The 27982-nt window shown below is 51.4% G+C and overlaps 2 protein-coding genes across 6 annotated transcripts in view; one reads left to right on the top strand and one right to left on the bottom strand.

Annotated features, from left to right (window-relative positions):
* The first annotated feature begins 10 nt into the window (after positions 1-10).
* Positions 11-25762, top strand: DPCD (deleted in primary ciliary dyskinesia homolog (mouse)). Of its 4 annotated transcripts, none has more exons than XM_040992275.1 (6): positions 11-105; positions 8337-8417; positions 15810-15934; positions 16207-16340; positions 25118-25184; positions 25480-25762. In XM_040992275.1, the coding sequence occupies exons 1-6, from the start codon at positions 42-44 to the stop codon at positions 25582-25584; spliced, it is 576 nt and encodes a 191-aa protein (XP_040848209.1). In that variant the 5' UTR covers positions 11-41; the 3' UTR covers positions 25585-25762. The 4 variants fall into 4 exon arrangements, with proteins under 4 accessions (XP_040848209.1, XP_040848207.1, XP_040848206.1 ...); XM_040992273.1 differs by having other exon boundaries at positions 25082-25184; XM_040992272.1 differs by having other exon boundaries at positions 16171-16340; positions 25082-25184.
* Positions 25763-26092: 330 nt separating this feature from the next.
* The window catches only part of FBXW4 (F-box and WD repeat domain containing 4), a 90377-nt gene continuing 88487 nt past the window's right edge, over positions 26093-27982 (bottom strand). For both annotated transcript variants that reach the window (XM_040992271.1, XM_040992270.1), the window contains exons 8-9: positions 26900-27041; positions 26093-26716 (exon numbers count right to left, since the gene is read on the bottom strand). In XM_040992271.1, coding sequence (XP_040848205.1) covers positions 26597-26716; positions 26900-27041 — 262 coding nt within the window. In that variant the 3' untranslated portion in view covers positions 26093-26596. The remainder of the gene's footprint in view (positions 26717-26899; positions 27042-27982) is intronic.

Below are 27982 nucleotides of genomic sequence, written 5' to 3'. Positions count from 1 at the left end.
TGCCATAGCTGCGCCTGGGCGCGCTGCTGGACTGAGGTAAGATGGCGGTGACCGGCTGGTTGGAGAGTGTGCGGGCTGCGGAGAAGACGGCGCTGCTGCAGGACGGTAAGTCGAAGGCCCCCCGCGAATGCTCGCGCCCTTTCCCGCAGAGTGCGGGGCCCCGAGGTCCAGGGAGGGAGCGCAGAGCTGGAAGGGTCGCGGCCGTCCGCCGGGGGCCTGCCTTTTCCACCCGGTTTTATAGAGAGGAAACGAACGTGGGAGGCTTTAGAGCGACCCCAATTCCTCCAACCAGTCTGGGGGTGTAATGCTTCGGGCGGCCGGGTGTCTTGGGGAAGCGGACTGCCGGGGCTGTAGGGTTGGCGCTGCCGCTTGCCTTGTTTAAACCTCGCGTGGCTCACCTGTGAGACGGAGTGGGTGCGCCGCCCCCTCACGCGCTGACATGGTTATCAGCTGTGTCTGATAACGGGGACACGGTGACACCCCCTACGTGGCTCCTGGGTACCCAGAGGCGCAGGGGTCAGATTCGGGGCTGTGTCTGGAAGGGTTCCCTGGGCCCCTTCCTGCACCCAGTGGATAACCAGGGGGAATTAGATGTGAATTCCTGAGACTTTCAGGATAGCAGCTGGGGCCCTTTAGGGGAGCCTGGAGGTGGCGAGGATTCACCTCGGATACTTATTTGCTTACTCCTCGTTGGAGCGTTCGGGAAGGTTTTACTGTGCCCCTAGCCTTGTACTAAAGCAGACGGAAGGCAGAAGGAATTCACAGACGGGCCCCGAACAAGCCGGGCAGAGTCCGTGCTAGGGTGTGTGCATCAGAGGCTGGCATCTTCCCGTGGAACACCAGGAGAGCAGGAAGGTGGAAACGTGATGTGCCCGGGTGCTAAGGAGTTAATAGGCATTTGCCACCAAGAGGGGAAGAGAGATGGGGCAGACAGGTAAGGGCCAGCACGGCTGGCCATATCCGGTGCCTTGGCAGCCCTCCCCAGCTACGTGGTGCCAGGTGGGCTAAAGGGTCCCTTTTCTCCAGGGACAGTGAGGGAATGTGGGGGGCCCATATTGTGACAGCTCTCCCTGCTGCTGAAGGATTTGGATGTGGTCTGCCTAGCAGCGGCTTGTGGTTTGAGAATTATTGGTAAGAAGATATTTACAAGTTTCCTGCTGTGGCAGTCTGAAGGATTGGTGTGCCTTCAGGTCCCTGTACAGCATCACCACCTTCCGGTTCTGGAATGTTCTCCGCCCCCCTCCCTCCAGCCACCATTCTGTTCTCTGTCTCTCTGACTTTGATCATTTCAGTGACTCAGGAAAGTCGTGCTGACTGAAACAGTCTGGTGGAAAGCAAAGTTTGAATTTATTAAGCGAGTCAGACTAAGCATTTCAACCCAGAAAGAGCCCATCAGTTGCCTGAGTTGGCGGTTCCACAAGCCTGCATCTGGTTTTATATGTGTGTGTACATATATGCAATCTATATATAAATGTATGTTATATGTAATGTAACTTTGTTTTAGTGGGCTGAGTACAAGGATCGAATCCGGTTTCAACAGCACGGGTGTGTGTGTGATTATCAATACCTTTGAAAATTAGATACCCTGTGGTAGTGTAGTTCACAGACCTGATTGTTGTGTAAGGAGGTGCGTTACGTTTTCACGCTCATTGCCACACAGTTTGATCCATGTGCTGGGAGAGCCAGATAGTGGAGTGGTAAGTCTCTCTTCCAGCAACTGTGGCCCTAAAATGCAAAGCCTACTCCTTCTTCAGCGACAGTGGGCGTGGGCGTGGTCAGGGCTGACGGTTGTGGAAAGACTGTGTTGCCTGGCAACCCGCTGCAGGGTGTGCTCAGGCCCTGGCCCCTCCCCGCCTCTGCCCTCTCCACACTTGGGTTGGAGTAGCTGTATTTCTTGGATTTGACCAAGTATGTGCAGGGCTTGTCTGTGTTAGAGCATGTGTCAGAATTTCCCTCCTGTTTAAGACTGAGGCATCTCCCAGAGTGTGTGTGGAGCACATTTTGTGCATCTGTTTGTGGATAGTGGTTGGGCTCCCCTACATTTTCTGTTTTGTTTGCTTTGGCTTTTGTCAGTAATGTTGCTGTGCGCATAAGGACACAATACCAGCTGGAGTTGCTGCTCTCCCACTGGTCACAGGGCAGTATTGAGGCCGGTATCTCATCAGGCGGGAGATTTTGTTAAAATTTTTTGTTAGTAGTTGCATTGCAGGATGGTGATGGCAGTTTGGGTTTTCTATAAATAATTTTAAAAAGGCAACACAGTATTGGCAGTATGGCATGCCTGGTCAGACCTCTCATAGATTTTACCCTGTTGGTGGGGAAAGGCAGAGAGAGAGAGGGAATTTTTTTTTTATAAAGACAATTTTGCTTTTTTTTTTTTTTTAAGATTTATTTATTTTTATTGGAATATCAGATATACAGAGAGGAGGATCCCCATCTGCTGGTTCACTCCCCAAGTAGCCACAATGGCCAGAGCTGAGCCGATCTGAAGCCAGGAGTCAGGAGCCAGGAGCTTCTTCCAGGTTTCCCACATGCGGGTGCAGCGTCCCAAAGCAGTCCTCGACTACTTTCCCAGGCCACAAGCAGGGAGCTGGAAGGGAAATAGAGCAGCTGGGATACAAACTGGCACCCATATGGGATCCCAGCGCATGCAAGGCAGTGACTCTAGCCACTAGGCTACTGTGCTGGACTCGAGAGAGTGGATTTCTGTTTGAGTTTGTGATGTCATCATGACTGTTGGTAACAGAAATTCAGGAAACTTTTGATTTTTAGAAAATAATTATGTTCACTGTGCAAATAGGAAAAATTTTAAGACATGCACAATCCTAGTATGATTACTTATGTAGTCACAATTTGTTTTATGTATGAGCATCTATTTTTCATACATAGACACATGTGATACTTTTGGCAAGATATTAATATAGTTGAAATTTCTATAGCCACATGCACATACATTGCTAGAAAATAATATTAGAATAAAATATAAATAATATATAATTATCCAATATGGGAAGATGTTGTGTTTCTTCTAGGCAGTATCCCTGAGGAAGTACATTGTAGACTATATGAAAAGTAAACAGGTTGTTGAGTGGGGGAAGAAAGCAACTTTAATCAAAGTTAAGACAATTGAAACTGAAAATATTTGTAACAGCTGTTGATCCGTTGTTAAGCCTAGATTGGTAAGACAGATATAAATAACCAGTTAAAATGGACTAAAGCATAAACAAATAATTTACTGAAAACAATATTCAGTCGAACATACATCAGCTATATAAGCATCTGTGTGGAGGGCCTGGCGTTGTGGTGTAGTAGGTTAAGCTGCTGATAATGACACCAACTTCTCATATTGGAGCATGGGATTGCATTACAGCCTCTTGGTACATGCCTGTGAAGGCACAAGTGACTGGGCTCCTTCCATCCAGGTGGGAGACCAAATTGGATTTCCTGGTTTCTGGCTGCATTCCTGACTGTTGCTGACACCTGGGGAGTGAACCAGAGGGTGGGAAATCTCTGTGTCTTCTAAACTTCTCTCTGTCACTCTGTAGTTCAAGTAAGTCTTTTTTTTTTTTTCCAAAGATTTATTTATTTATTGGAAAGTCAGATATACAGAGAGGAGGAGAGACAGAGAGGAAGATCTTCCGTCCGATGATTCACTCCCCGAGTGAGTGCAACGGCCAATGCTATGCGGATCCGAAGCCAGGAGCCAGGAACTTCTTCCGGGTCTCCCATACAGGTGCAGGGTCAAGGCTTTGGGCCGTCTTCGACTGCTTTCCCAGGCCACAAGCAGGGAGCTGGAGGACTTTAGCCACTAGGCCACTCCACCGGGCCCTCAAGTAAGTCTTTTAAAACACTGCTGTGGGGCCCGGCGCGGTGGTACGGTGGTTAAGGTCCTCGCCTTGCACGCCCGGGATCCCATCGGGCGCCAGTTCTATCCCGGCAGCCCCGCTTCCCATCCAGCTCCCTGCCTGTGACCTGGGAAAGCAGTTGAGGACGGCCCAAAGCCTTGGGACCCTGCACCCGCGTGGGAGACCCGGAAGAGGCTCCTGACTTCGGATCGGCATAGCATTGACCGTTGCACTCACTTGGGGAGTGAATCATCGGACGGAAGATCTTCCTCTCTGTCTCTCCTCTCTGTATATCTGCCTTTCCAATTTAAAAAAAAAATTTAAAACAAAACAAAACAAAAAAACACTGCTGTGGTTTGAGTCGCATCGGGCTTCCAAGCTCAAGTATGTGTTTAATTCCCAACATTATAAATTAATGTAAGTGGAAACTTAATCCACTTTGGTGTTTGGCAGTTCCATGGGGTTGGAGGGCTCCTTGGGGAAACTGAGCTGGGCTTAGCTGCTGTCAGCTTCCTGGTTGGCCCTGCCGTCTTTCCTTCCCCAGTGGCTTCCCAGCCTCATTGGTGGTGGAGCTGAGGGTGGGGTGCTTTCTAATGTTGCACGTGGACTTCTGAACCTGTGGGCCAAAGTAAACCTATCCTTCCTTCCCAAGGGATTTGTTGTAGTGACAAAGAGCTAAAACTGAGGCACTGTCGCCATTACCTGTACAAGAAAGAATTTCGGGATGAGATGTAGATAAGTTAGGAGAGGAAGATTGATAGCCAAGTGAACGTGGATTCCAGGAGCAGCACAGGCCCACTCAGAAGGTGAGCTGTGCCTTGCCAGGTTCAGCGCCATCCCTGCATGCAGCCTAGACCCAGGCCGCGTTGCTTTGAGCCCAGTTTTCCAGGAAAGGGTCAAGATGTCCAGGAATTTAGTGACTGTCCTTTTTCTGACCTCTTTAGGAAGTGTCATGGTACTGGGTGCATGATGGGAACAGCGGGGCAGCTTGGGAACCTTATCATCAGTTGTTCTAGGTTGTAGGTCCCTTCGGGGATGAAGTCAGCAGCCCATGTGCTGCTGGCTGAGATGGTAGGAGAAAGACCGGGAGAGCATTTCAGATGTCGTCCAGTCTGTCCCTGCTACTACAGGTGCAGAGGTCTGGAAGGGCCGAGGTGCTCTGCGAAACCCGGAGTGCTCAGTGCCCGCTCGCCTCTGCCTTGGGTTTGCCTCCCTGTGTTCAGCTGACAGAGCACCCTAGGTCTCAGTTGTTTGAGATGGGTTCAGGTGTGGCCTGTGCTGGCTGTAGACTTTGGCGTTGTCCACATCGCGCTGGCTCTGCAAGGGGAGCAAGGGGAGGGGTTGTGGCAGCTGTTACCGAGGTTCAAAGGAAAACCTGAAAAGCCAGTGCGAGCAGTGCTGCAGGGTTGGAGCCCCTGAGCGGACAATCTGCCAAGTGCAGCCGCAGTGGAGACCCCGGTCGGTAGAGGGCGCCGCTAACAGGCGACACCTGTGAAGACCTGGGCGCAGGCTGCCAGACAGAGCCCAGCGGAGCCATGGAGCACTGACACCTCCAGGTAGATCTCAGGCATGTCTGGAGGAGTGCCTGGTGGAGAGCTGTAGCTAGGGTAGTGCCAAGCAGAAATGTGGGGTCAGACTCCTCGCCGTGAATACTGAGGTGTGACTGTGGCCATCCAAAGGGGCGCGGCCGCCCGGAGCACCGGAACCCACCGCCCACCGCCGGGCAGTCCCACACCCAGCACTATGCACTGGTGGTGGGTTATGTCCTAACTGCATGACCTTGGAGAAGTGGCATGGCTTTTTTTTTTTTTTTTTTTTTTTTTTTTTTTAAAGATTTACAGAGATAGAGTGCCAGAACGCAGAGAGAGCTCTTCCGTCCATGGCTCAGCCCCGAGTGGCCGCAGTGGCTGGAGCAGGGCCAGTCTGGAGCCAGCAGTCTGGAGCATCTTCCAGGTTTCCACGTGGGTGCAGCGTCTTTTGCTGCTTTCCCAGGTGCATTAGTAGGGAGTTGAATTGGAAGTGAAGCAGCTGGGAATCTTACCGGCACAAATGTGGAGGCTTGCGGGTTTGCAAGTGGAGGCTTAATCTAAGACGTACGGCACCAGCTCCCCCGACTTTTTAAAATATTTTTTAAAATTATTTTTAAACTGAAGGCCCTTTAGGGCCATTTAAAAAATTATTTATTTTTATTGTAAAGACAGGCTTATAAAGAGAGAGATAGAAAGATCATCTTTCTGCTGGTTCACTCCACAAATGCCCACAAATGGTCGGAGCTCAGCTAGTTTGAAACTAGGAGTCTCCTCCAGGTCTCCCACACAAGTGCAGGGCCCTCAGGCCTTGAACCATATTCTGCTGCTTTCCCAGAACATAAACAGGAAGCTGGATGGGAAGTGGAGCAGCTGGGACATGAACTGGCACCCATGAGATCCCTGCACTTATAGGCAGAGGATTAACCAATTGAGTCATCACAGCAGGCCCAAGAATTATTTATATGTATTTGAAAAGCAGATTTACAGATAGAGGAGGAAAGACAGAGCGAAGGAGAGAAGTTGCAAGACCTTTAAACTTTAGGTTTCTTTTGCAAGATATAGATTATTGAGGACATGTCAGATTATTGCACAAATTAGATTTGATATAACATACAGACTGCCTGGTTGACAGTGAGCACAGCATCCTGTCTGGACTCTGGACTAGACCCAATGGCAGGAGGGAAATGTCCATCCGTGCACTGTCACCTGCTTGTAGGCAGCTCCTGTCCCCTCCCTGAGCCCTTGCTCCTCCCTGGGCCACCTGGTGGAAAAGCACGCAGGAACCCTGGAATGCTGAGGGACCCTGCGGCCTTGAGGACCGTTTCCCTGGAATGCAAATTACTAATGCTTCTAGGAACTGCATCCCAATCCCCAAAGAGTAATCTAGGTGAAGAAAAAGATACTTGGGAGCTCTTTTAAAAATTTTTAAGGATTTATTTAATTTATTTAAAAGAGTTGCAAAGAGAAAGAGAGGGGTCTCCCATCCACTGGTCATGCCCCAAATGGCCGCTGTGGTTAGGGCTGGGGTCAGAGCCAAGCCCAGAGCAAATGAAAGAGTGTCTCTCAGTCTGACTTCAGATAAATAAATAAATCTTTCAAAAAAGAAAACAAAAAAACACAAAGTACCAGGAAGGGAGCACACCGTGTGGCTCTGTCATGGGAACAGTGTGGGGACATGCAGAGGTGGCAGAGGCTGCTGAGGCCGCAAGGAGCACTGGATCTGGAGCCTAGGGCACATAGGCTTGGCTTCAGGAACTGAAAGGAGAAAGAGAAATACTGTATCATGTCCGGGGATAGACACTGGAAGGCATCATAATCCTGATAAATGCTTCTCTGTGGATATGAATAAAGCACTAGGAGGTACCAATGAGAATGATGAATTCTGCCAAGCTGGCTAGAGGTGGTGGTTTTCTATTTTTTAAGATTTATTTATTTTTATCGGAAAGTCAGATACACAGAGAGCAGGAGAGACAGAGAGGAAGATCTTCTGTCTGATGATTCACTCCCCAAGCGTCCACAACGGCCAGTGCTGCGCCAGTCCAAAACCAGGAGCTTGGAGCCTCTTCTGGGTCTCTCACGCAGGTGCAGGAACCCAAGACCTTGGGCCGTCCTCAACTGCTTTCTCAGGCCACAAACAGGGAGCTGGATGGGCCGCTGGGATTAGAACTGGCAACCTTATGGGATCCCAGAGGGTGCAAGGCAAGGACTTTAGCCACTAGGCTACCGTGCTGGGCCCTATTTGTTTATTAAAGCAGAAAGAAAGTGAGCAACTGAGAGATTGATCAATCCTCTGTTTGCTGGTTCACTCCCCAAACAGCTACCACATCAGAGCTGGGCCAGGCTGAAGCCAGGAGCCAGGAGCTTTGTCCAGGTGTCCCAAGTAGGTGCAGGTGCCCAAACACTTAGGCTGTCTTCCGCTGCTTTCCCATGCGCATTAGCAGGGAAAGGGAGTCGAATTGGAAGTGGAACGAGTCTTGCCGACATTGCCTCTGTGTCACAATGCCAGCCCCTGGAGCTGATTGTTAAGGAAGACTTCTCAAAGGAGGTGACACTTAAGCAGGGTATTAAAGGGTAAGACAAGTTTTATTCCTTGCTGCTGAAGGATGCAATCTTGAAGGACACAGTTAGACACAGCTTCAGAAGGCAGTGAGGGGCTGCGCTGTGGTCTAGTGGGTTAAGGTACTGCCTGCAGCATCTGCATCCTGTATGGGCACTGGTTCAAGTTTTCTCTCCCTCTGTGTATGTGTGTGTATTTCTAGTTTTCAAATAAAAGAAAAAAAAAACTTTAAGGGGAAAAGGAAAGAGTGGCAGTGCGTCCCAGGGTCCCTGCACATGTCTTTCAAAGGATAGAGGGTGAGGAATGTGTTGGGAAGGTTAGTCGGGGTCTCCCAACAGCCCGTGCTGCGGCTGAGCCCCGGTGGCTTCTGGGCTTCGAGTAAGACTGGGTCTGCTTTTTGCGCAGGGAGAAGGAAGGTGCACTACTTGTTCCCAGATGGAAAGGAAATGGCTGAGGAATATGATGAGATGACGAGTGAGCTCCTAGGTAAGTAGCGGCCTCTGTCGGCCCTTGGGTCCAGCGCCAAATGGTGGGGGCTCAAGGAGACCAAGGACCTAGAGACGAGTTATCTGGACCCCAGAGGCGGAGTGGGAGTCCTTGGCCCAGTAGCCCTCAGCGCCAGCTCTTCCTCCATGCCTAGGAGCACCTGTGGGTAGAGTGTGGCGAGGAACGGTGGGTGGGCACTTGGGGCCAAGCAGGGCCAGGCGGGCCTCCGCGGGCTTTCCTGTTGGTTTTGTATTTTCTCTTTTGAAGCCTCACCAGGAGCAAGGATCAGAGTAGCAGCTCCTGACCTCCAAGGTGACGCTTAGACATGACCCACCTCTGGAAGGATGTGTGCATTGGGACGGAGAGGCGGGGATTTCGTAGCAGTGTCATTTTCATTCCTGTAGCTGCTTTCCTTTTAAGCATAGGCATGTGGGTAGGAATTTCAGCTCAGATTTCTGGGAATTATTGATTTGTCCATCCTTTGTCCCTGGGTACACACATCAGTGTTAACTGACTTCCCAGAGCTGGGTGCGTGACTCTCTGACCCAAGGCCTCAAGCTGTCAGCAGTGGGACTGGGGCTCTTTATTAAGTTTCACCTGAACTGCTAAGACCAAGGATAGAATCATGGGCTGGGTTCGTTTCTTGTCATTATTCTTGACTTTAATTTCTTCCTGGGTCTGATCGACAGGTAGAATTGGCTGGGAAGTTTCTTTTTCCCCTTTTCTGACAGCTCATAAATGTCTCAAACCGACTCCGTGGATTATCCTGGTTTGCATTCTCTTAGTCTGCAGTCTTAAAGTGCATGTCCCGCGCATGTTCAGTTGGAGAGTGAAGTGTTGATCCCTCCCTATTATGAGCTGCTTGGGCTCCAGTCCCAATTGGTTTAGTCTGGTGCTATTAAAAATCCTGATGTGTTTAGCATATGACACTGATTCGGTGGAAACCAATACAGTAGTAATATCCTCACAATGCATTGTAATTTATAGTGCTCCCAGGGGGTGGCTAACCCTGGAATGCCTAACAGGGGAGAACTTACAAAAGCAGAGGTCACGTGGACTAACTGCCACCATAACCAGGCCAGAGCCTTAGCCGCAGCTCCACGCCCCAGCCCCTGCTGTCAACTCTTTCTCCTCCACGCAGAGCAAATAACAGTGATAGCCCCTGTGACTATAAGAACAAACAACACGCAGGCCTCTTTGTTGTGCTGGGCATGAAATTAAGATGAACAAATCCAGATTCCTTCATCTGTACCACTCCACATCCCAGTGCCCTATTACTCCCCCAAGCTCCTTTTTCTTAAAAAGCAGAGCTGCAGAATGACACTGTTTGGTCTAAGTTACCTAATAATGATGTTACTACCGTGACTCTTACCAAGTGCTGTGTGAAGTGGCTGGCCTGAATTATCTCTTTGAATCATCTGCGTTAGAGCCCCCAAGAGGAGGGACTGTTGGCCCCACTTGACAGTTGAAAAACCAGCTCAAAGAGATCAAGTGCCTTGTTCATGTCATAGAGCTGGTCAGTTCCTGAGCCAGGACTTAAGCCTAGTTCTGTGGGATTAGGAGCCCAGTCTTTAATCGACAACATAATGTTGGGAGTTGAGAGTTTTGAAACCCACCTTTCTTTTCTTCCTACTGCACATGGCATTCCCCAGCGTGATTTAAAAGGGCAGTCATGGGCAGAGAGGAATACCCTTCTGGAATCACAGGGCTGCAGCCCTGGAACAGGTCTGTTTCTTACTTGGTTTCCCTCCCTCTTCTTGCAGGTGTCCTTGCAAAATGTTGTTTCTGACATATCCTAAGCTGGTATGTGCATCTTACAAAGTAAAATGGGGACCTAGTTTCTGTGGCATTGCGTGGGAACAGATTCCATTTCCGAATTATGCAATTGACCATTGTACAGATTTGATCACTGGCCAAACTGTTGTTGTTGTTAGAGTAACTAAAGTAATTTGCAGAGGCAGAATAAGTCAATAGGTTGCTTCGGGACCAAGTTCTTCAGTCAGTGTTAATAAGCATGTCAGTGTCATATTTTTGTCCCACCCTCTCAGTGCTATTCATTCCCACCCCATGGTGACTGCTGCTTGGAGAAAACTGAAGGGCCCCTAACAATGATCGGAACATCAAACCAGCCCAAGCAGCAGAACACAGTGCGGTCAGGGGGGCAGGGGCTGAAGGGCAGGCCGTCCCCCAGCGATTACATTTGGATTACCGCCTTAATCTGCTTTGGTATTTGACCGCCAGCCTACCCACCCCAGGCTGCATTTGGAGGATATTGAGCACTTTCATCCCCAAGCACTTCACCGGCTTTATAAATGACCCACTCGATTCCCTTGGCCTCCTCGGGGATGGGACGCGGCAGCTGTTTAATAGCCGCATCGCAATGTCGCAGCGTTTAGAAGAATCCTGCATCCCCCTGAAGCTGCGGGGAGTACTTAGGAAGGGGGAATGTAATTATCCACGTTGGAAGTGGGCCAGGGCTCGAGCTTTGGGGAAAGAGGCCTTCAGGACCTCCCCTTTCCAGCCCACCTGAAAGACGGCCTCCGCACAGCAGTAGCAGCAGCAGCAGTCAGGGACAGTGGCCTACTTCCTGCTGACATAGGAAAAAGCCCCCAGGGCTGCCGCCTCCATATAGTTCCCTGTCAGAACCTTTTCAAGGTCCTTGAAGTCTCCTTTGCCGGAGCACCCGGCTCAGCCGGAAGGATAGGACCCCAGGCAGCTGCCTCATGCACACCAGTTTGGGTTTAACATGTAATCAAATCAGAGTGACAGCAGGTGGAAACAGTCTTGCCTTGCCGCAGGAGCTGTCCTTGAGTTCAGGAACAAAGCCAGAGAGGAGAAAGACAAGACCAAGTGTGCCTCTGTACATGTGCATCCATGCCCCCGAGCTTGGGAGAAGGGCTTGCTTTGCCACACTCACTCGTTGGTCCTCAGGTCTTGAGGGAACAGGAAGAGAAACTTCCTTGTCTAACGGAGTTGAATCCCCAGGTGTGAGAAGAGGAGGAGGAAGGGAAGCAGCTGAAGGGGCCAAGTTCATGGGATCAGGCCTTGGAGGTCAAAGGCATGAGGAAGCGATAAGCTGATTCTCTTCTTTGAGAACTTAATGGGAAGGTTTCTGGGGAAAACCTGCCATTGCTTCAAGTGGAAGAAGGAATGGAAGAGCCCTGGTTTTGGGGACTCACTGGTATTGATTGCTGTTGTGCCGGATTTTGAAATCCCCAGATAATCATCAAGTCTGAAGTCGGTGCTGAGGCATAAAGGTTGTTTATTCAGGTTAACCTAGGTCTCCCAGCCACCTCCCCCAGCCCTGCAGGGTGGTGCGGGGCAGAGGCAGCCGCAGCAGAGGCTGCTGCAGGATCCGCAGGGACACAAAAAGAAACCAGAGAGAGTGAGAGTGAAAGAGCGAGAGAGCGAGAGAGCGAGAGAGAGAGAGAGAGAGAGGGAGCCCAAGCCCCCCAGTTCTTATACATTACAAGGTATTAATTATACAGTCATGATTTAGCAGGCTTCTATTGGTGGGTTTGAAGCAAGCCACTTTCAAAAAGTACAAATCGAGGAGCTGTAGGGTGGTGAAATCTTATCTAACACCAGGTACCTCCTTCCTGAGGAGTGTTCTGCCTATGTGACCTGCCAGGTGTCCTGCTGGGTGTCACGTAGACTATTAGACCTGGAGTTCACACAGCACCCAGCCAAGCCATTAAGGCAGAATCACAAAAGGCAGAAAACATCTAGGTTCTTCATTGCCACTCCAGCCCTGGGAAGTCCCACCGAACAAGGCCCGGATGACAGGGATGCCTCACTCACCCAGCCTAGCTAGGGGAACTTCATCATTTCCTTCCTTAGATAACCAAAGCTTAGCCTTTGAAGACGAAAGGATAAAAAAATAATTGATTCCTAGTTGACAGTAGTTATATTAAAAACACAAACTATAGCTTAGCCTTTTCCAAGTGATTCAGATTCTGGATTTGGACTTGGGAGTCGTGAACTTAACTGTGGCTTTGGCAAGTGGCATTTTCTCTCTTGGAGCCTTAGTAGTCCTTCATGTGTCTCCCCTGGAGTGTTAGTGGCAAAAACAGGCAGGGAAGAAATGCTACTGCTCATTTACAAAACACACGTGTGTGCTAAAGGAACTTCGGCCTTCCTCACCGGCTGCTCGTGGCCATATCCTCTGCCGGCAAGACGCAGGGCCGGATGGCTTTGCTCGCTCCTACACTGAGCATTCCCAAGTGCTTGCGTCATTCTGACACTGTCCTCTGACCCAGGCTGTTCCCTGATACTGTTGTCAGTCTGCTTGCGGAAAAAGTAATTTCCTGTTTTAGTTTAGATCCATATATATTGGGAGATATTTCAAGCAGCTCATGGGAAATGGAATTGAAGGATAAGCTGATTTTGGTGTATAAAAAATTTCCAATGTACAATTTTCCAAATATGCATTATCCATGAACTCTTTGAGGACCTCTTGTGTGCATGGATATCCATAATTTTTGCACCCAAATCACCTTTTTTTTTTTTTTTTTGGGGAAAATCAGTAGTTTTACAGAGAGGAAAGAGACAAAGATCTTCCGTCCACGGATTTATTCCCCACTCAGCCAATCTGAAACCAGGAGATTCTTTTAGGTCTCCCATGTGGGTGCAGGGTCCCAAGGCTTTGAGCCATTCTCAACTGCTTTCCCAGGCCACAAGTGGGGAGCTGGACGGGAAGTGGAGCACCTGGGATATGAACCGGCACCCATATGGTATCCTGACTCACACAAGGCAAGGACTTTAGCCACTGGGCTACCATGCCGGGTCCATCACCTTATCTTTTAATCTTATTTTTTCCATAAATCTAGAAAAAAATTTTTAAGGGATATGAAAGAAAGCAGATAAATCTTCCACCCACTGATTACCCCCATGAGGACTGGGCAGGAGCCAGGACTTCAGGCCTAGGTCTCCTACTAGAGTGTCAGGAACCAAACCACTGGGATCCTCACCCGCCTCTTAAAGGAGCTGTTTTGGCGGGGAGCCGGAGCCAGGCCCTGTGACATGGGATACAGGCATTGTAACCAGCATCCCACTGCTGGCCTTCATGCCCCTCCATCCACAAAGGTTTTGAAATCCTTGTGCACTTTGCAGGGAAATGCGGGTGTAGTCTTTCCTATAATGTGGGTAGGGTCAGGATACACGGATCTTGTCATGATAAGCTGCTTCTTGGGGGGCACATTCTGCCTCTGCGTTTGTGACTGGGACGCTCCAGAAGGCTGGCTTCTGGCTAAGTGAAGTATTACCGTGCGTAGGTGTGGGTGTGCTGCTGGTCGCAGAGCGCGCACTTAGAGACATGCTTGCGGGCGAAGTTGCCGAGAATGCATATTTGCAGGTTTTACTCTTCCTTATTAATTTTCATTATGAACTTGGAAATGTGTTTCTTGGGAGAATATTGGGCCCTAAGATGTAATAAAATCACACTGCGGAATGCAGCAGACCTTAGAGAAGCACACATTCCAGAGGAAATTCTGATTTTACAGCACATCTTTGTTCAGCTTGTGTGCCTTCCATATAGCAGGGGCTGGGGGGCTGTTGCATGAGCATGGCTGCTCCAGTGTCCAAAGGCAGACTGCCTGCCTGCGTAGCCCAGGCCTTGGGGGAGCAGCGGTGGGACTCGGACCTATGGAGGGATGCGGCTCCTGAGGGCAGCCAGGGAGGCCACTGGTATACGGCGGCAATGCACTGCTTGGCTTAGGGGTGCCAGGGGTGCCAGGTGGGAGGCAGGCAGGGGACTGAGGCTCCATGAGGGTTGCAGCCACACAGCACTAAGGGCTGCATGACCATAGTCACTGCCACCAGGCTGAACTGGAAAGTTCTGGAGGGGTTTCAAGGTAATGTCTGTTGAGCCAGTTTCTTGTAAGATTTCTAGGAGGGCCTTACATAGAAAAATATCTTACAATCATCTGGATTGTAAAACAAGGGAAAATAGGGCCTGGTGCAGTGGCCTAACAGCTAAGGTCCTTGCCTTGAATGTGCCAGGATCTCATATGGGTGGGTACCAGTTCTAATCCCGGCAACCTCGCATCCCATCCAGCTTCCTGCTTGTGGCCCTGGAAAGCAGTCACAGACGGCCCAAAGCCTTGGGATCCTGCACCCGCATGGGAGACCTGGAAGAGGTTCCTGGCTCCTGGTTTCTGATCGCCTTAGTTCCGGCCGTTGTGGTCACTTGGGGAATGAATCATCGGATGGAAGATCTTCCTCTCTGTCTCTCTTCCTCTCTCTGTGTATATCTGACCTTGCAATAAAAATAAATACATCTTAAAAAGAAAAGGAAAATAGAAAGGGTTGTTTACATTATGAAGTTACAAATATAAAATTCCATTTTACACTAAAATGGCCATTGAAATTAGAAGTGATAGTTTCAAAAGGTTCACGGAAATTGAAATGAGAGAAGTTAATTTTTTTTTAATTGGGAAATCATATATACAAAGAGAAGGAGAGACAGGGAGATCTTCCATCGACTCACTCCCCAAGGGGCTGCAGTGGCCAGAGCTGCACCAACCAGGAGCCAGGAGCCTCTTCCGGGTGTCCCATGCAGGTGCAGGATCCCAAGGTTTTGGACCGTCCTCAACTGCTTTCCCAGGCCACAAGCAGGGAGCTGGCTGAGAAGTGGGGCTGCTGGGATTAGAACCAGTGCCCATGTGGGATCCCAGAGGGTGTGAGGTAAGGACTTTAGTTGCCAGACTACCGTGCTGGACCCGGAAAAGTTAATTTTGGTATAAACCTTTTTTTTTTTAAAGATTTCTTTTTATTTGAAAGTCAGATATACAGAGAGGAGGAGAAACAGAGAGAAAGATCTTCCATCTGATGGTTTACTCCCCAAGTGACCACAACAGCTGGAGCTGTGCCAATCCAAAGCCAGGAGCCAGGAACTTCCTCCAGGTCTCCCATGCGGGTGAAGGGTCCCAAGGCTTTGAGCCATCTTCCACTGCTTTCCCAGGCCACAAGCAGGGAGCTGGATGGGAAGTGAGGTTGCCGGGATTAGAACTGGTACCCATATGGGATCCCACCGGCATATTCAAGGTGATTACCTTAACTGTTGTGCTATGGCACCAGGCCCGGGACCCAGATATTCTCCATCATCAGGAACCAACCCTTTCCAGCGGTCGCATAATGTCTCTGCCACATCTAGAGTTTTATTCCCCTTGGCTGCTCCCTCAGCTACATCCCAGCACCCATGAAGGGACCTTTGCAGTTTGTCTCATTCTGAAGTGCCCTATTGAGATTTCAGAGCCGTAGTTTCCCTAGACAAAGCATAGTGTCGAGGTCTGAAGCTCCCACTTCTATCCTGCTGTTTTTACTTGATGTGAAGGTGGTGGAGCAGAAGAGACCTCGCTTCCCTGTAATGCCATCGCTTGCTTCTCTCTCCAGTGAGAAAATGGCGGGTGAAGAGTGCCCTCGGGGCTTTGGGTCCGTGGCAGCTCGAAGTGGGAGAGCCAGCACCCTCAGGAGCAGGGAGCCTGGGGCCTGAACTCATCAAGGAAAACAATGCCAATGTATGTCCAGGGGCCTTGGGGTAAGAGTGGGTGGGCTGCCGGCCCCCTGAGGCAGGGATCTCATTTTGTTCCCCACCTCCTCTCCAGTGTGTCCACTCAGACACGACATTATAAATATTTGAAGTAACCCAAGAGGGTTTTGACTGGACCAACCCAGGGAGCGGGCTCTGGGCTTGGCCTGACAGAACAGCAGCAGCCCAGGGCGAGCTGTGGAGATGAGCTGGGGCCTGCCCGAGAACAGCCCTGGACTGAACTTGGTTGGCCTTCTACAGCCCATCTTCCTGCGCAAGGACACCAAGATGAGTTTCCAGTGGCGGATTCGGAACCTCCCCTACCCTAAGGATGTCTACAGAGTCTGTGTGGACCCGAAGGAACGCTGCATCATTGTCAGAACAACCAACAAAAAGTAAGTCACAGGGCAGGTGCTGGATACAAGTGGTGATGGTCCACTGGGGTGTCTGAATTTGAGTCCTGGCTCTACTCCGGGTTCACCTTCCTGCTTCCAGAGAGGAAGTAAGGGATGGCCCATGTACTTGGTACCTGCAACCCATGTGGTCAGGCCCAACTTGGCTTTTGCCTGGCCTGGCCCAGCTCTAGCCCCTGATGTCGTGGAAAGTAAACCATCAAATTTTGGATCTCTGGACCCCTCCTCCCTCCCTCTGTCTTGTTCGTTCTCATTCAGCTAATTTTTTTTTTTAAAGAACTGAAGAGCGTAGGTGGACAATGGTATACTTGTCTGTGAGCAGGTAGGGGTTAGATCTCACACTGTTCCTCACTCCAAAAGGTAATGAAGTGGCCTTGCTCTTCAGAGTGGGCACCTAGGAGGCACTAGCCGGAAGAGCTGTGTCTTGGTGACCCCAGCTTGCGTGATGGAATCTGGTCCCTCAGGGCGGGATGCTTGAGTGAGGATCTCGGACAGTGGCCATTTGCTGGATGGACGTGAGGGAGCCACCTGGCCACTGACGTGTGATGTCAGGTGCTTCTGCTGGGATGTCACAGCTTTGACCAGTCCACAGTGAACTTGGCCTGGTGAGATCACTGTCACAGCTGGCAGGGAGCCAGAGCTTGAAAGGCACACCTGTCTGGGCTGAACAGCAGTAAACCTGATCCGCCCTGGACTGGGGTGCAGTGGGCAGGTGCCTTGGCTTCTTGGAAGCCTCTTGCATTAGGTTTCAAAGCGGGAACTCAGCCTCCCTTTGTTATCTGCTGCTGGGGGGGGGGTCACTTGTCGGGGTGTTCATGGGACAGATGGTGGCGGAGGTGCATTCCTGTCTTGGAAATGCATTGATCCTTTTGAGTTCCTGGAATTCTGACGGATAGAAGAGAATATCCCTGAAATGAGTCAGTCTTGACCTAGGCCAGGGGGTTATGGACTGAAGCTGGTAGTCGTGAGCTGTGAAGCCGCCTGGCATCCCACCCCCCATAGGGCTTCTAACCCCAATCACCAGGTGCCTGGATGCCCCATGCTTCCCTTCCAGAGGCACTGGATCCTTGTTCTTTGAGTGGACAGCCCCTCCCATCTCTGTCAGCCTCCTGAGGCCCACAGGCAAGTCACAGGCTCTCAGGCTCCCCCAGTGCAGCCTTGGGTTCTGTCCTCTTAGGACTCTCATAGCCCAGTGCTTTGGCAGGGTTAAGGGGACAGGGGAAAGGGTGGAGATGAATGAATTAATTTCAGGATTATTGCTGTACATGCAGCCAGCAGCCCCTGCAGTGGGCCTTGTCTATAAATATAAAGTCATAATAATAAAGGTTTGCGTTTATAAAGTACTTTCAAGTCCTCAGATAAAAGGCAGTTTATTCCCGTTATTGTTCTCATCATTAACAGGAGTCAGTGCTGAAAGTGGAATTTAGCAATTTCAGACAACAGAGAAATTGCCTGTAGGAAAACAAACTCCGTGCTTCAGCAAGTGTTCCCTGGCGTAAGGGGCCCTGGGTCCAAACTCGGAACAAAAGTGCTTCTGATAGCACTTGAATCTGCAGCCTAGCACTTTGTGGAGCTGGCTGCTGCCCCCTCTTTGTCCCCCAGAGGTCACTGTTGAATGCAGATATCTGGCAGAAATGTGATTACCAGGGAGTAGACGACAAGGGGCCAGCTGGCTCACCACAAAATTCATCTGCTGCCTGTCCTCTGGGGCCCATATCCTGCACGCATCCAGCTGTAGGTGGCGCTGTTGTCCAGGAGCTCCATGGCTGGAGGCTGATTGTGGCACTTGGGAAGTACTGGATGAGACCAAGAGGGATGGGGTGATGCACTCAGAGGTTAGGGCTGGAAGTGGCATTCCCATGGAAGAGAGGGGAGTTTCTGTTCTCAGTTTGAAGCCCACACTGAGCTCCTGGCCCAGTGTTGCAGACTGGCTCAGTCCCATCTCCAGAGAGGTAGAGTGGGAGGCCACCGACCCTTCACCTCCCAGATGGAGTGATGTGTCTTGTACCTGCACTTCTCTTCCTTAGACTGAACTCAGTGACTGTTCCTTGGAGCAGTGTTAGCTCTGGATACTTCCAACATCTGCTGTTTTAACGTTGAGAAACTTTAAGAGGTAGTAGCTATGGAGAGAGGAGAGCTCCCACCTGTGGATTCACTCCGCCCAAGTCCTGCCACAGTCCCTGCTGAGATGGGCTCTAGAAGCTAGGTAGAGCTCAGCCATCCCTGTCGCCTGCAATAGGAGCAATCACCACTATGTTTTGGGGTCTGCCTTATCAGAAAGCCAGACCCAGGAGCCTGAGCCAGGGACCAAACCCAGGGACTTAGTGTCCCAGCCAGAACCTTCCCTGCTAGGGTAAACACCTGTCCCCCATCTTTGTTTATTCTGGTGTCATGTCCGAATGATCACATGCATGTGTAAGTGCACTCTGTGATGAACTGAGCTGCTCAAAGAAAGGCAGTATGACCTGTCCCGCAAGTGTAATGCTCCCAGTACCGCCACCAAATGTGCCATTTCTCCAAGTTGACCTTCACCGCCTGCTGGCTCTGTGCCCACCCAGTTCTGACATTCTGGAATGTGGTCACTGACCAGAGCCAGTTTCTCTGTTCATGCCAGTGTTTCCCGGAGAACTGGGTTGGCCACTCTGCTGGAAGACGGTGACCCTCCCATGTTGTGTTCCTCAGATGCTAGTGAGGGAGGAACCAGGGGAGAGAGGGCTCTCCAGGATTGCTGCATGGCACCGTCTGTCTCTGCTGAGGATGGGGCAAGGGAAGGTGTGTAGCCCTAGCCTAGAGGCTGGTTGGTGCTGGAGTGGGGGACTGTCGCGCCCACGTGTCTTACCGCCCAGCAGTAAGAGGCAGACGCGAGTGAAGCCTTCTGCGGTAAAGTTTATTGCGCGCACAAAGATGAGGAAGAGGAAGGGGGGCGACCCCGGCAGTCTTTCTGCTCTTATGTGCTGACTGGCCCCGCCTCCGCCGATGATAGGTCGGCGTCATGATCACGCAGGGTCCTGGGCGACTGGATTCGTCAGTCCCCAGTGTTCACGTGCCAGCCACGCCGCAGCTCACTGCGCATGCGCTAGGCTACGTGACACGCACGAAGGTGTGGCTTCTCCGGCCGGCGCCATTTTAGGCACAGCATGTGGCCAGTGCATACAGATGCGGCTTGCAACATCTCTCCCCTTCTTACACAATAGAAAAAATAAGCTGGTATGGGCCTGTCTTAGGTTGTAGACTCAAGGCGCACGATCCGTCATAGGGAGGCTGCGTAGCTTGACGTAGTCCCTGTCTTAGACCGATAATTGTCTGGGTCTATCTTACCCGTCATGGGCTACAACCGCGGTGGTTGTAAAGAGCAATGTCTCGACAAGGCAGTTATAAGAGTGACTACCCTCTCGCGTGCAATGGATAAGTCCTGCGAGGTGCAAGGGCTAGTCAGGTGCATCATGCTCGAACTCAGTGCAATGCCATAATGGCCTGAGGTGCAGGAGCCATGATGTCCATGCTCTTAACTAAACCCGTTGAAGCATGCTCAACCATACCATGGGGGAGTCACCATACTGCATGGCTAGTAGGGCTTGATGTATTACCACACGATCTCGCTGAGCGCGGTGTCTCAGATGACACAGGCAAAAAAGGCATAAGGCACAGCCTGCACACAAGAGCAGAATCAGCACAACCACTCCCACCCATTCCTTAATATGGGAAGTGATGTTCCAAATCCAAGTGGCCAGGGTTTCAGCAACAACAGGATCCACCCATGTAGAATTAATCTGGACAATGGCAATTCTCAACTCCGACTGTAAAATATCAAATTCTCTCGTCCAATTTCCTAAAAGATAAGAAGAAAGCTGGCAAGAAATATTAGCAGCCGTTGAAACATTCTGAAAAGGAATGGAAGTAACACATAAACCTTGACACTAAAATTCTCAGGAAATGCTTGAAAACAAAGCGCGTCCTGTAGGGGGAATAAAAAATTACTCACATTCTCCTTAATATCATCATAAGGGAGAAAAGGCAAATCCAAAGAAGAAAAAATCAAGGAAACACTCGGGCTGAGTGGGCGACCGGTAAGGGTCGTGGAAAAACACTCAAAACTCCTCATCGTGGCTCAGCAATCAAGGTCCTCACAAGCGCCATACAGACCATTAGTTGCACCATCAGCCGTGTTTGCACTGGGCGGGGCACCATTGTCCTGTGGGATTGTAGGAGGAGTTTCTGATTGCGGGGTTGCATGAATCTTCCCCAAGTCAGATCCTGGTGTAAGCACTCCAGCGGTTGCAGAAACGTCAGAAGGCGGTGATGGACAGGAACGAGTCAATCGAGCTGGAACCCAAACCGGAACTGGGGCGTCCTGTGGAAACACACAAATGGCTCCTCGAGCCTGCCTAATAACTGGGTCTGGGCCCTTCCATTTGGACTCCAGAACATCCTTCCACTTGACCCAAGATTGCTCTTGCGCCGTGTTAAGGGAATGACGATCTGCAGCACTAAGGCCTTGCTCATCCAGCTGTAAAAAATTGATGGTGAAGAGAGCCAGGGCTAGAGTGGCCCGAGGGCTCTGACTGGCGAGACCAAGTGATTCCCAGGTGGTTTTTTGTTTTTGTAACAATTCCTTAATAGAGCGATGAGCACGTTCGATTATCCCCTGACCTTGTGGATTATAAGGGATGCCAGTCACTAATTTGACGCCCATCTTCATGCAAAAATCACGAAATTTGGCTGAAGTATAGGCGGGACCATTATCAGTCTTAATACATTCAGGTTTACCCCACTCGGCCCATGCCTCCAAGCAGTGTTGGATTACCTGCGGGGCAGATGGCTTCACAGCAGGAGGAGCCATTAGTGAAATGGCTCCAGAGCCCTGAGGCCATGGGCCGAGCGTGGCCGGCGCAGTAGCACCGCCATTCTCTTTCTTCTCCTTTTCTGATCCTCCTCTGTTTCCTGCGGGTTGTTTGCGTTCTAAGCGCCTATCCCGCTTGTACCCTTCCTCCGCGTCGGACGTCTCCGAATTTGATGAGGAAGATACTGCTTTCAATTTCACCTCTATTTTTTGCTTCAAACCGGTTCTCCTCTCCCGCTCTGTTTCTGAGAGACTATCCTGGGCAGACTGAAGGGCTTTGTCACTCTCTCTGACCGCTCCCCTACGGAGGGCATAAACCCTCTGCAAAAATTTCACCAGAGAGAACCGTGCGCCCATGTCTATAACCAGAAGCGGTGGTTCCTATACCTCCGATTTATGCTCCTAGTCACCCGAAAGTTCTCCCTCTCAGAGCTCCTTACCTGTCTTTTGGCCGCAGTTCTGACTTCCTCCCGTTCGAAACGGGAGGCCCCCTCCAGGTCCCGGGTTCCCGGCACCAGTTGTCGCGCCCACGTGTCTTACCGCCCAGCAGTAAGAGGCAGACGCGAGTGAAGCCTTCTGCGGTAAAGTTTATTGCGCGCACAAAGATGAGGAAGAGGAAGGGGGGCGACCCCGGCAGTCTTTCTGCTCTTATGTGCTGACTGGCCCCGCCTCCGCCGATGATAGGTCGGCGTCATGATCACGCAGGGTCCTGGGCGACTGGATTCGTCAGTCCCCAGTGTTCACGTGCCAGCCACGCCGCAGCTCACTGCGCATGCGCTAGGCTACGTGACACGCACGAAGGTGTGGCTTCTCCGGCCGGCGCCATTTTAGGCACAGCATGTGGCCAGTGCATACAGATGCGGCTTGCAACAGGGGACCTTGGCTTCTCTGGCCTCTTTTGTGTGAGGCAAGGCTTCCTCGTCTGTCACAGGAGACGCACGCCTGCCTCAGGGTCTGGGGGCAATTTGAGGGAATCATGTATGTGCAAGCACCCAGCACTGTAGCAGGCTGAAGCAGGTTCCTAACTGATCTGGAAATTTGGAATCTGAAGAGTGCTTAGTTTGGCTGATTTGACATCAGTGATACTGGCACAGTGGGAGGTGTTAATAGGTTTCTCTAGGAAAAGGGATTTTGTGATCAAACACCTTAGAAAACTCTGGATTAACCAAGCCTGTCTTTGATAGGGCCCTGAGAGAGAGAGAGTGAGTGAGTGTGTGTGTGTTGACTGCCCGGCAGGGGCACCTGCAGGGAAGGTGTCCAGCTTGCCTTGGGCCTTGGTGTGTGGAAAGATTGGAAAGACTTCCCTGACAGTTTGTTCGAAGTAGGACCAGTTGGCAGCTTCTCAGAATGCCTTTAGCCAAACTGGCGTACAGGAGGTGAAGTGCATGGGCAAGGTGGAAGGCACCTACACACAGCTGCTCCTCCAGGAGTGTGTTCTCACTGGGAACCTGGCCTCTAGGTTCACCATGTAGAAGAATGGGTGAGGAAGAGCTGGGAATGAAGCATGGAAGAAAAAAGGAAGAGGTCGGAGGGATTTGTATTTTGAAATAGCCGATTTGCAACAAGTGTCTGGCATTGGGAACAAAGCGGTTCCGAGCAGGTCGGTGGCCTGGTGTTCATGTAAGCCAGCTGCTTTTTTGGAGGAAGGAGTTTGGAAGAAGAAACAGGCACAGTAGTGTCCCCAGGGGACAGAGCAGGGTCAGAAGTCCTACTGGAGCCATGGCTTCCCCAGGAGGCCTTGTAAGACTTGGTTTCTAGGCCATTTGTTAGCCATGTGTTGGAGAAAATAGCTAGGGGTCCCCAGCAGGGCAGGTGGCTCTGCGAGGATACAGAGCTGTTCATTGCTGGACACCGATGCTTCATACCCCAGTCTGTGCTCCGCCCCTGCTTAGATGCTGGGATCTATACCAGGGGATCAGTTACTTGGTGGTTAGAGTGAGAAGGGATGGAGGGGACAGGAGTTTGGGGAATTACTACTTGTAATAGGGGCCTTTCTGTTGACCTGGCATTCCTGTGCCTCAATTTGTTCTGTAAGAGAATTGAAGGAACCGCCTCAGGTGTTTGGCAGGTGAAGTGTGTTTAGCAGTGCCTGGCACCCGGGAAGCATCAGAAAAGACTTCCTTGCTCGCTGTGGCTGGCACAGATGAGTGAAGGGAGGTGGGGGTGGGGGTGGGGAAAGCTGGACTCCTACAGGGTGCGGGGAACCACCATGCGGTCAGTTTGTTTCCTTTAGCAGAGAGACAACAAGGTCTCCCAGGCCAGGATGCGGTCTTGTTTCTTCTTCACAAAGTTCCAAGCTCCCAGCTCCAGGCCTGGAACACGGTGGGTGGGGCCGTGCGTGTCTGCAGCCTCCCTCCCGCTGCAGCAGTCTCGTCCAGAGCATGCTGAGGCCCTGTCTTGTCCAGGTGCTGGTGAGGAAGTCAAGTGTTGTTCCCTAGCTTGGCCAGCTCTGAGGCTTGGGAAATGCAAGTGAGAGGCCCCCGAAGAGACAGCCCATGTCCCCAACTCCCTTGAGCACTGGCTATAAGGAAAAGTTTTTAACCTCAGCCCGTGAATAAAATCCATTAGGACACCAAGCTGAGCGGCTGCACCCCAAGCTGGCCTGCATCCCAGAACCTGGAGGTGGCCATGAGATCAGGAAGTGACTTACCTGATGTCCTTGAGGCCAGGATCCGAGGGTGGTAGTTTTCTCCAGTCCTGTTGGTCCAGCCTGGGGAACAGTTCTGCTGGGCTGCCCTTTTCCTGGTTCTACCCTTTGTGTATATTTGCAGGGAAGATGTTAACACTTCCTAACAAGCTTTTGTGTTCATCTAATCTGTGCTGTTTAACCTTTGACTCCCCCTATTATCAGTGGCTGCCACCTTTGCTGGCCAGAGCAAGGGCCCCAGGAAGGGCCTTGAGCAGGGCTGGCTGGGAAGGGGGAAGCAGGCATTCCTTCTGCAGGCAGATGGCTGCCGTTCCCTGGGGCAGAGCTTTGGAAGCCAGGGACCTCCCACCCCCCACTCCTTTTGAACTGTCAGCCTTTAAGTAAACATTCTTTTCCTGCCTTGGGTCCCAGCACCTTGATGGGGAGTGGGGAACCTGCCCAAGCCTTTGTGGAATGGAGGGATTTGGGCAGGGAGAACAGGGGCAGAAGTGTCTCATTGATGTCAGCTCCCTGAATCCCCGTGGCCTCGGGAGCCTTTGAAGTGGACTGGGGTAGCTGTCAGCACAAGGACCAGGCCCTCTGAAGTAGGAAATGCCCGTCCTCTCCAGGCCCCTCACTGAAGTTTGTTTGTACCTGCCTGAGGGCGTTTCCCTCCACAGCCCACACAACCTGTGCAGCAAAAAAGGGACTCTGTCCAGGAGGCAAACCTGGCAGCCCCTAGCCTAGGCTGGCCTACACCTCTACAAAAGCAAATGCTGGTGGGCCTGGAGTTCAGAAAAGGAGCTGTTTGTCATGCTGTGTTGTCCTCATGTGGGGTTCAGAGCGAGGGGCTTCCTTCTAATCCTGTCACCTGGCTGAGAAAGTAGGTAGGAGATTCCATGTCTCAGAGCCTGAACTTCCTCTCTGGTAAATGAGGTCAGAGTCTCTGCAAAACCAAGACATTGCTGACTTTTCCCTAGAAGATAGTTCATCTATGGGCTGGTACCCACGGAGATGCCATTAAATCCGAAGCTCCCTCCTCCCCAGAGTGCAGGGACCATGTGTGGTGTGTGAAGAGGTGACATGGTGTCTTGGGACAAGGAAGGCAGTAGAGCCCCAGATGAGTTTCCATGGCTCCTTGCGGTGTGGTTTCGCCACAGAAGTATGACTGGTTGTCTGCTTATTCTGCTGGGCTGGCCAGGAACTGGCATCCTCTTTCCAGGGTCACTGAGATCTTCAATACTGGCATTCCCATAGGTACTACAAGAAGTTCTCCATTCCTGACCTTGACAGACACCAGCTCCCCCTGGATGAGGCCTCTCTGAGCGTTGCTCATGCCAACTGTACCCTGATCATCTCCGTAAGTTGCACTGAGACCTCCCAACCACTGCAATGGGGAAGAGGCTACACTTCTCAGCATTGTGTCTGGCTTAGCCTGGGGAGTGTGGGGAGGAGGGGGGGAATCAGGACTGGGTGTGGCCCAAGGTTCTTTTCTATACAGCCTCATGACCTTGCGCCAGTCATTCCACCCTGTAGGACTCAATGTCTTCATATGCAAATAAGATCAGAAGGAGCCTGGAGTCTGTGTTTTGGGGGAGTGTTCAGTGACCCCCCCCCCAAGATTGAATTGTGCCCTCTGCCTGGTTCATCCACAGTATCAGAAGCCAAAGGAGGTTGTGGCAGCTGAGTCAGAGCTACAGAAGGAGCTCAAGAAGGTAAAGACGGCCCACGGCAGTGATGGGGACTGCAAGACCCAGTAGCAGCCAGGGCTTTGACCCTGCAGCATGGAGGGAAGCATTGAGGCTTGGGTCTCTCCAGCAGGGGGCAGCCTCCTCTCTTCTAGGAGCTCCCCAGGGTCCATAGGAAGCTGGGCAGTGCAGCCTTCCAAGGTCTGTGTCGTGCCTGGACGTACTTCCTGAGTAAAGTCATTGTGAGTTTCTACAGATGGACTGTCCCCGTCAACCTCCATATTGCTGCCTGGCCCCAGGCCCCACTTGAGAGGGTAGGAGCCTGTGATCCCAGGAGGACAGGGCTCCCAGAGACCTTCATGTCACTTTAACTTGCATCCGTGACTCATGGGGAACGCCCTAAGATGGAGTGGGTAAGGGACCCTTAGGGTGACAGTGCTGTTACTCACTGTCATCCTTTCCCTGTGCCTCCCAGGTTCCAGGAGGGGTAGGAAGGAGACATGCTTGGGTTTTGCCCAGCATACACAGCCCTGAATTTGATCTGTCTCTCCTCACTGTCAAGCCAGTAAAGGACCATATCTGAACAATCAAGTTTTTATTTTCTACAAAATTGGACATTTGGTAGCATGTCTTCCATAGCCCACCTCAATGACTCACTCAGAACTGGTGGATTCCTTTGGTCTTTTCTAGGTGCCAGGAATAAAGACCTGTATACCCCATCTGCTCCACCAAGGGTGGGGTCTGACTGAGGAGAGAGCTTGTGCTGGCAGGGTATCTTCCTCTTCAAGAAAGGCAGGAGTGCCTCACCTTACCTATAGGCTGCTGTCGCCTCACAAAGGGTAGGGTGCAGAGTGAGCCTTGCCAGCTCAATCCTTGTTCAACCAGAGAGGGGCACAACGCCCAGTCGAGTTGTACATTCAGAGTGGCAGGATCCAGCCTAGCACTCAGTCCCTCTAGCTTGTGGGCCCGTGCATAGTGGCCACAGGTCTTGGGGGGCAGCAGCAGCAGAGGTGTCACTGTACCTCCAGGTGAGAGAGGTCCCTGAGTAACTGGCTTCCCTGGCACACAGGCAAGGGGGAGCCTGTCATGGATTTTGAAAGTCCAAGACGTGGAGGTTGTAAGACAGCGCAGCATAGAGATGTGTGGTGGTGAAACGCAGGCAGTATACAGGACTGCTTAATGGAGTTGATGTTAGTGGAAAGGCCTAGAAGGAGGAAAGGAGAGGTGATGAGTTTTCCAAACAGTCTCTGGACCCAGGGAAGCAGGGACAGGTGCCATTCTAGCCTTCTCCCCCTCCTCCCCAGGCACATCCTTGGCCATAGCACGCACTCCCTGATACAGCACAAGTCCTGGCCCCCTAGAGGTGTGATGTGGGCAGAGCACTTACATGCAGGCAGGCCCTCTGGCGCCTGTCCCACAGCCGGACAACACCGTAGTAGGAGGAACCCGTGGCCAGCAGGTGGTTGCCATCTGTTTGCAGGCAGTACAGGGTGCTGTCATGTGGCTCCTCCCACTCCATGACACATTTCCTGTCCAAGAAGAGATGCAAGGAGTGGCTTGGGTGCCTTCCCTGGAGTCCTAGGGAGGGGTGGGGAGCTACTCTGGGCTGGGAGAAGAGGGAAGCCGAATCACTAGACTTTTTTTTTCTTAAAGTTTTAGAGAAGGAAGCCAGATCTTGTAGGTTTACTCCCTTAATGGCCACAACAGCCATAGCTGGGCCTGTCTGAAGCTGGGAGCCAGGAGCTACTGCCAGGTTTCTGACACAGGTGCAGGGGCCAAAGGACTTGACCCATCCTCTCCCAGGTCAGAAGTTGGGCTCTGGCTCAAAAGTGGAGAAGCTGGGACTTGAACTAGTGCCATATGGGATGCAGCCCCATCAGGATTCTTTCAAAACCAGTTACCTGAGAAGGCCACCTCCAGCAGGGGACTCTCATTCCAAGCCCTAGACCATAGAGTAGAATAGCCTTCCTCTCTGTGCTCTGCTGCTGGTCACAGACTTCATGACGGGGGAAAGTCATGAAGGGCTAGGTCAGGACAGATGTTGGTGCAATAAATAAGACCACTTAGGACACCTGTATTCTACCTGGGAATGCTGAGCTTCTAATTCCAGCTTTCTGCTAGTGTGCAGAAGGTGCCCCTGGGAGGCAGCAGTTGAGTCCCCACCTCCTACCTAGGAGAACAGGATTGAGGTCAGCGTACTGTGGGCATCTGAGGAGTGAGGTAATGTGGGAGGGCTCTGTGCTTTGCAAATGAATAAACAATTCTGTAGTTAAAAAGCAGACTGGAACAGAATGCTGAGGACAATACCCTGGCAGCTCCAGAGGTCCGCAGGCTCCCAGGTAGGAGGACTGGGATGCCCCAGAGGGAAGGCGTCTAAGCTTGAGAGGACCTAGACTTCCTTCCCAGCCTGACAAGGAGGCTGCGTGGGGGGTGGGAATCATGTGGGCCAATCCAGTGCTCCCCTCCCCCG

This window comes from Ochotona curzoniae, unplaced genomic scaffold (assembly GCF_017591425.1).
Source record: "Ochotona curzoniae isolate NIBS_2020 unplaced genomic scaffold, NIBS_Ocur_1.0 contig_66, whole genome shotgun sequence".
NCBI classification, from domain to species: Eukaryota; Metazoa; Chordata; class Mammalia; order Lagomorpha; family Ochotonidae; genus Ochotona; species Ochotona curzoniae.
The sequence above is the reverse complement of the archived record's forward strand: the minus strand, read 5'-3'. Positions and strand labels throughout refer to the sequence as shown.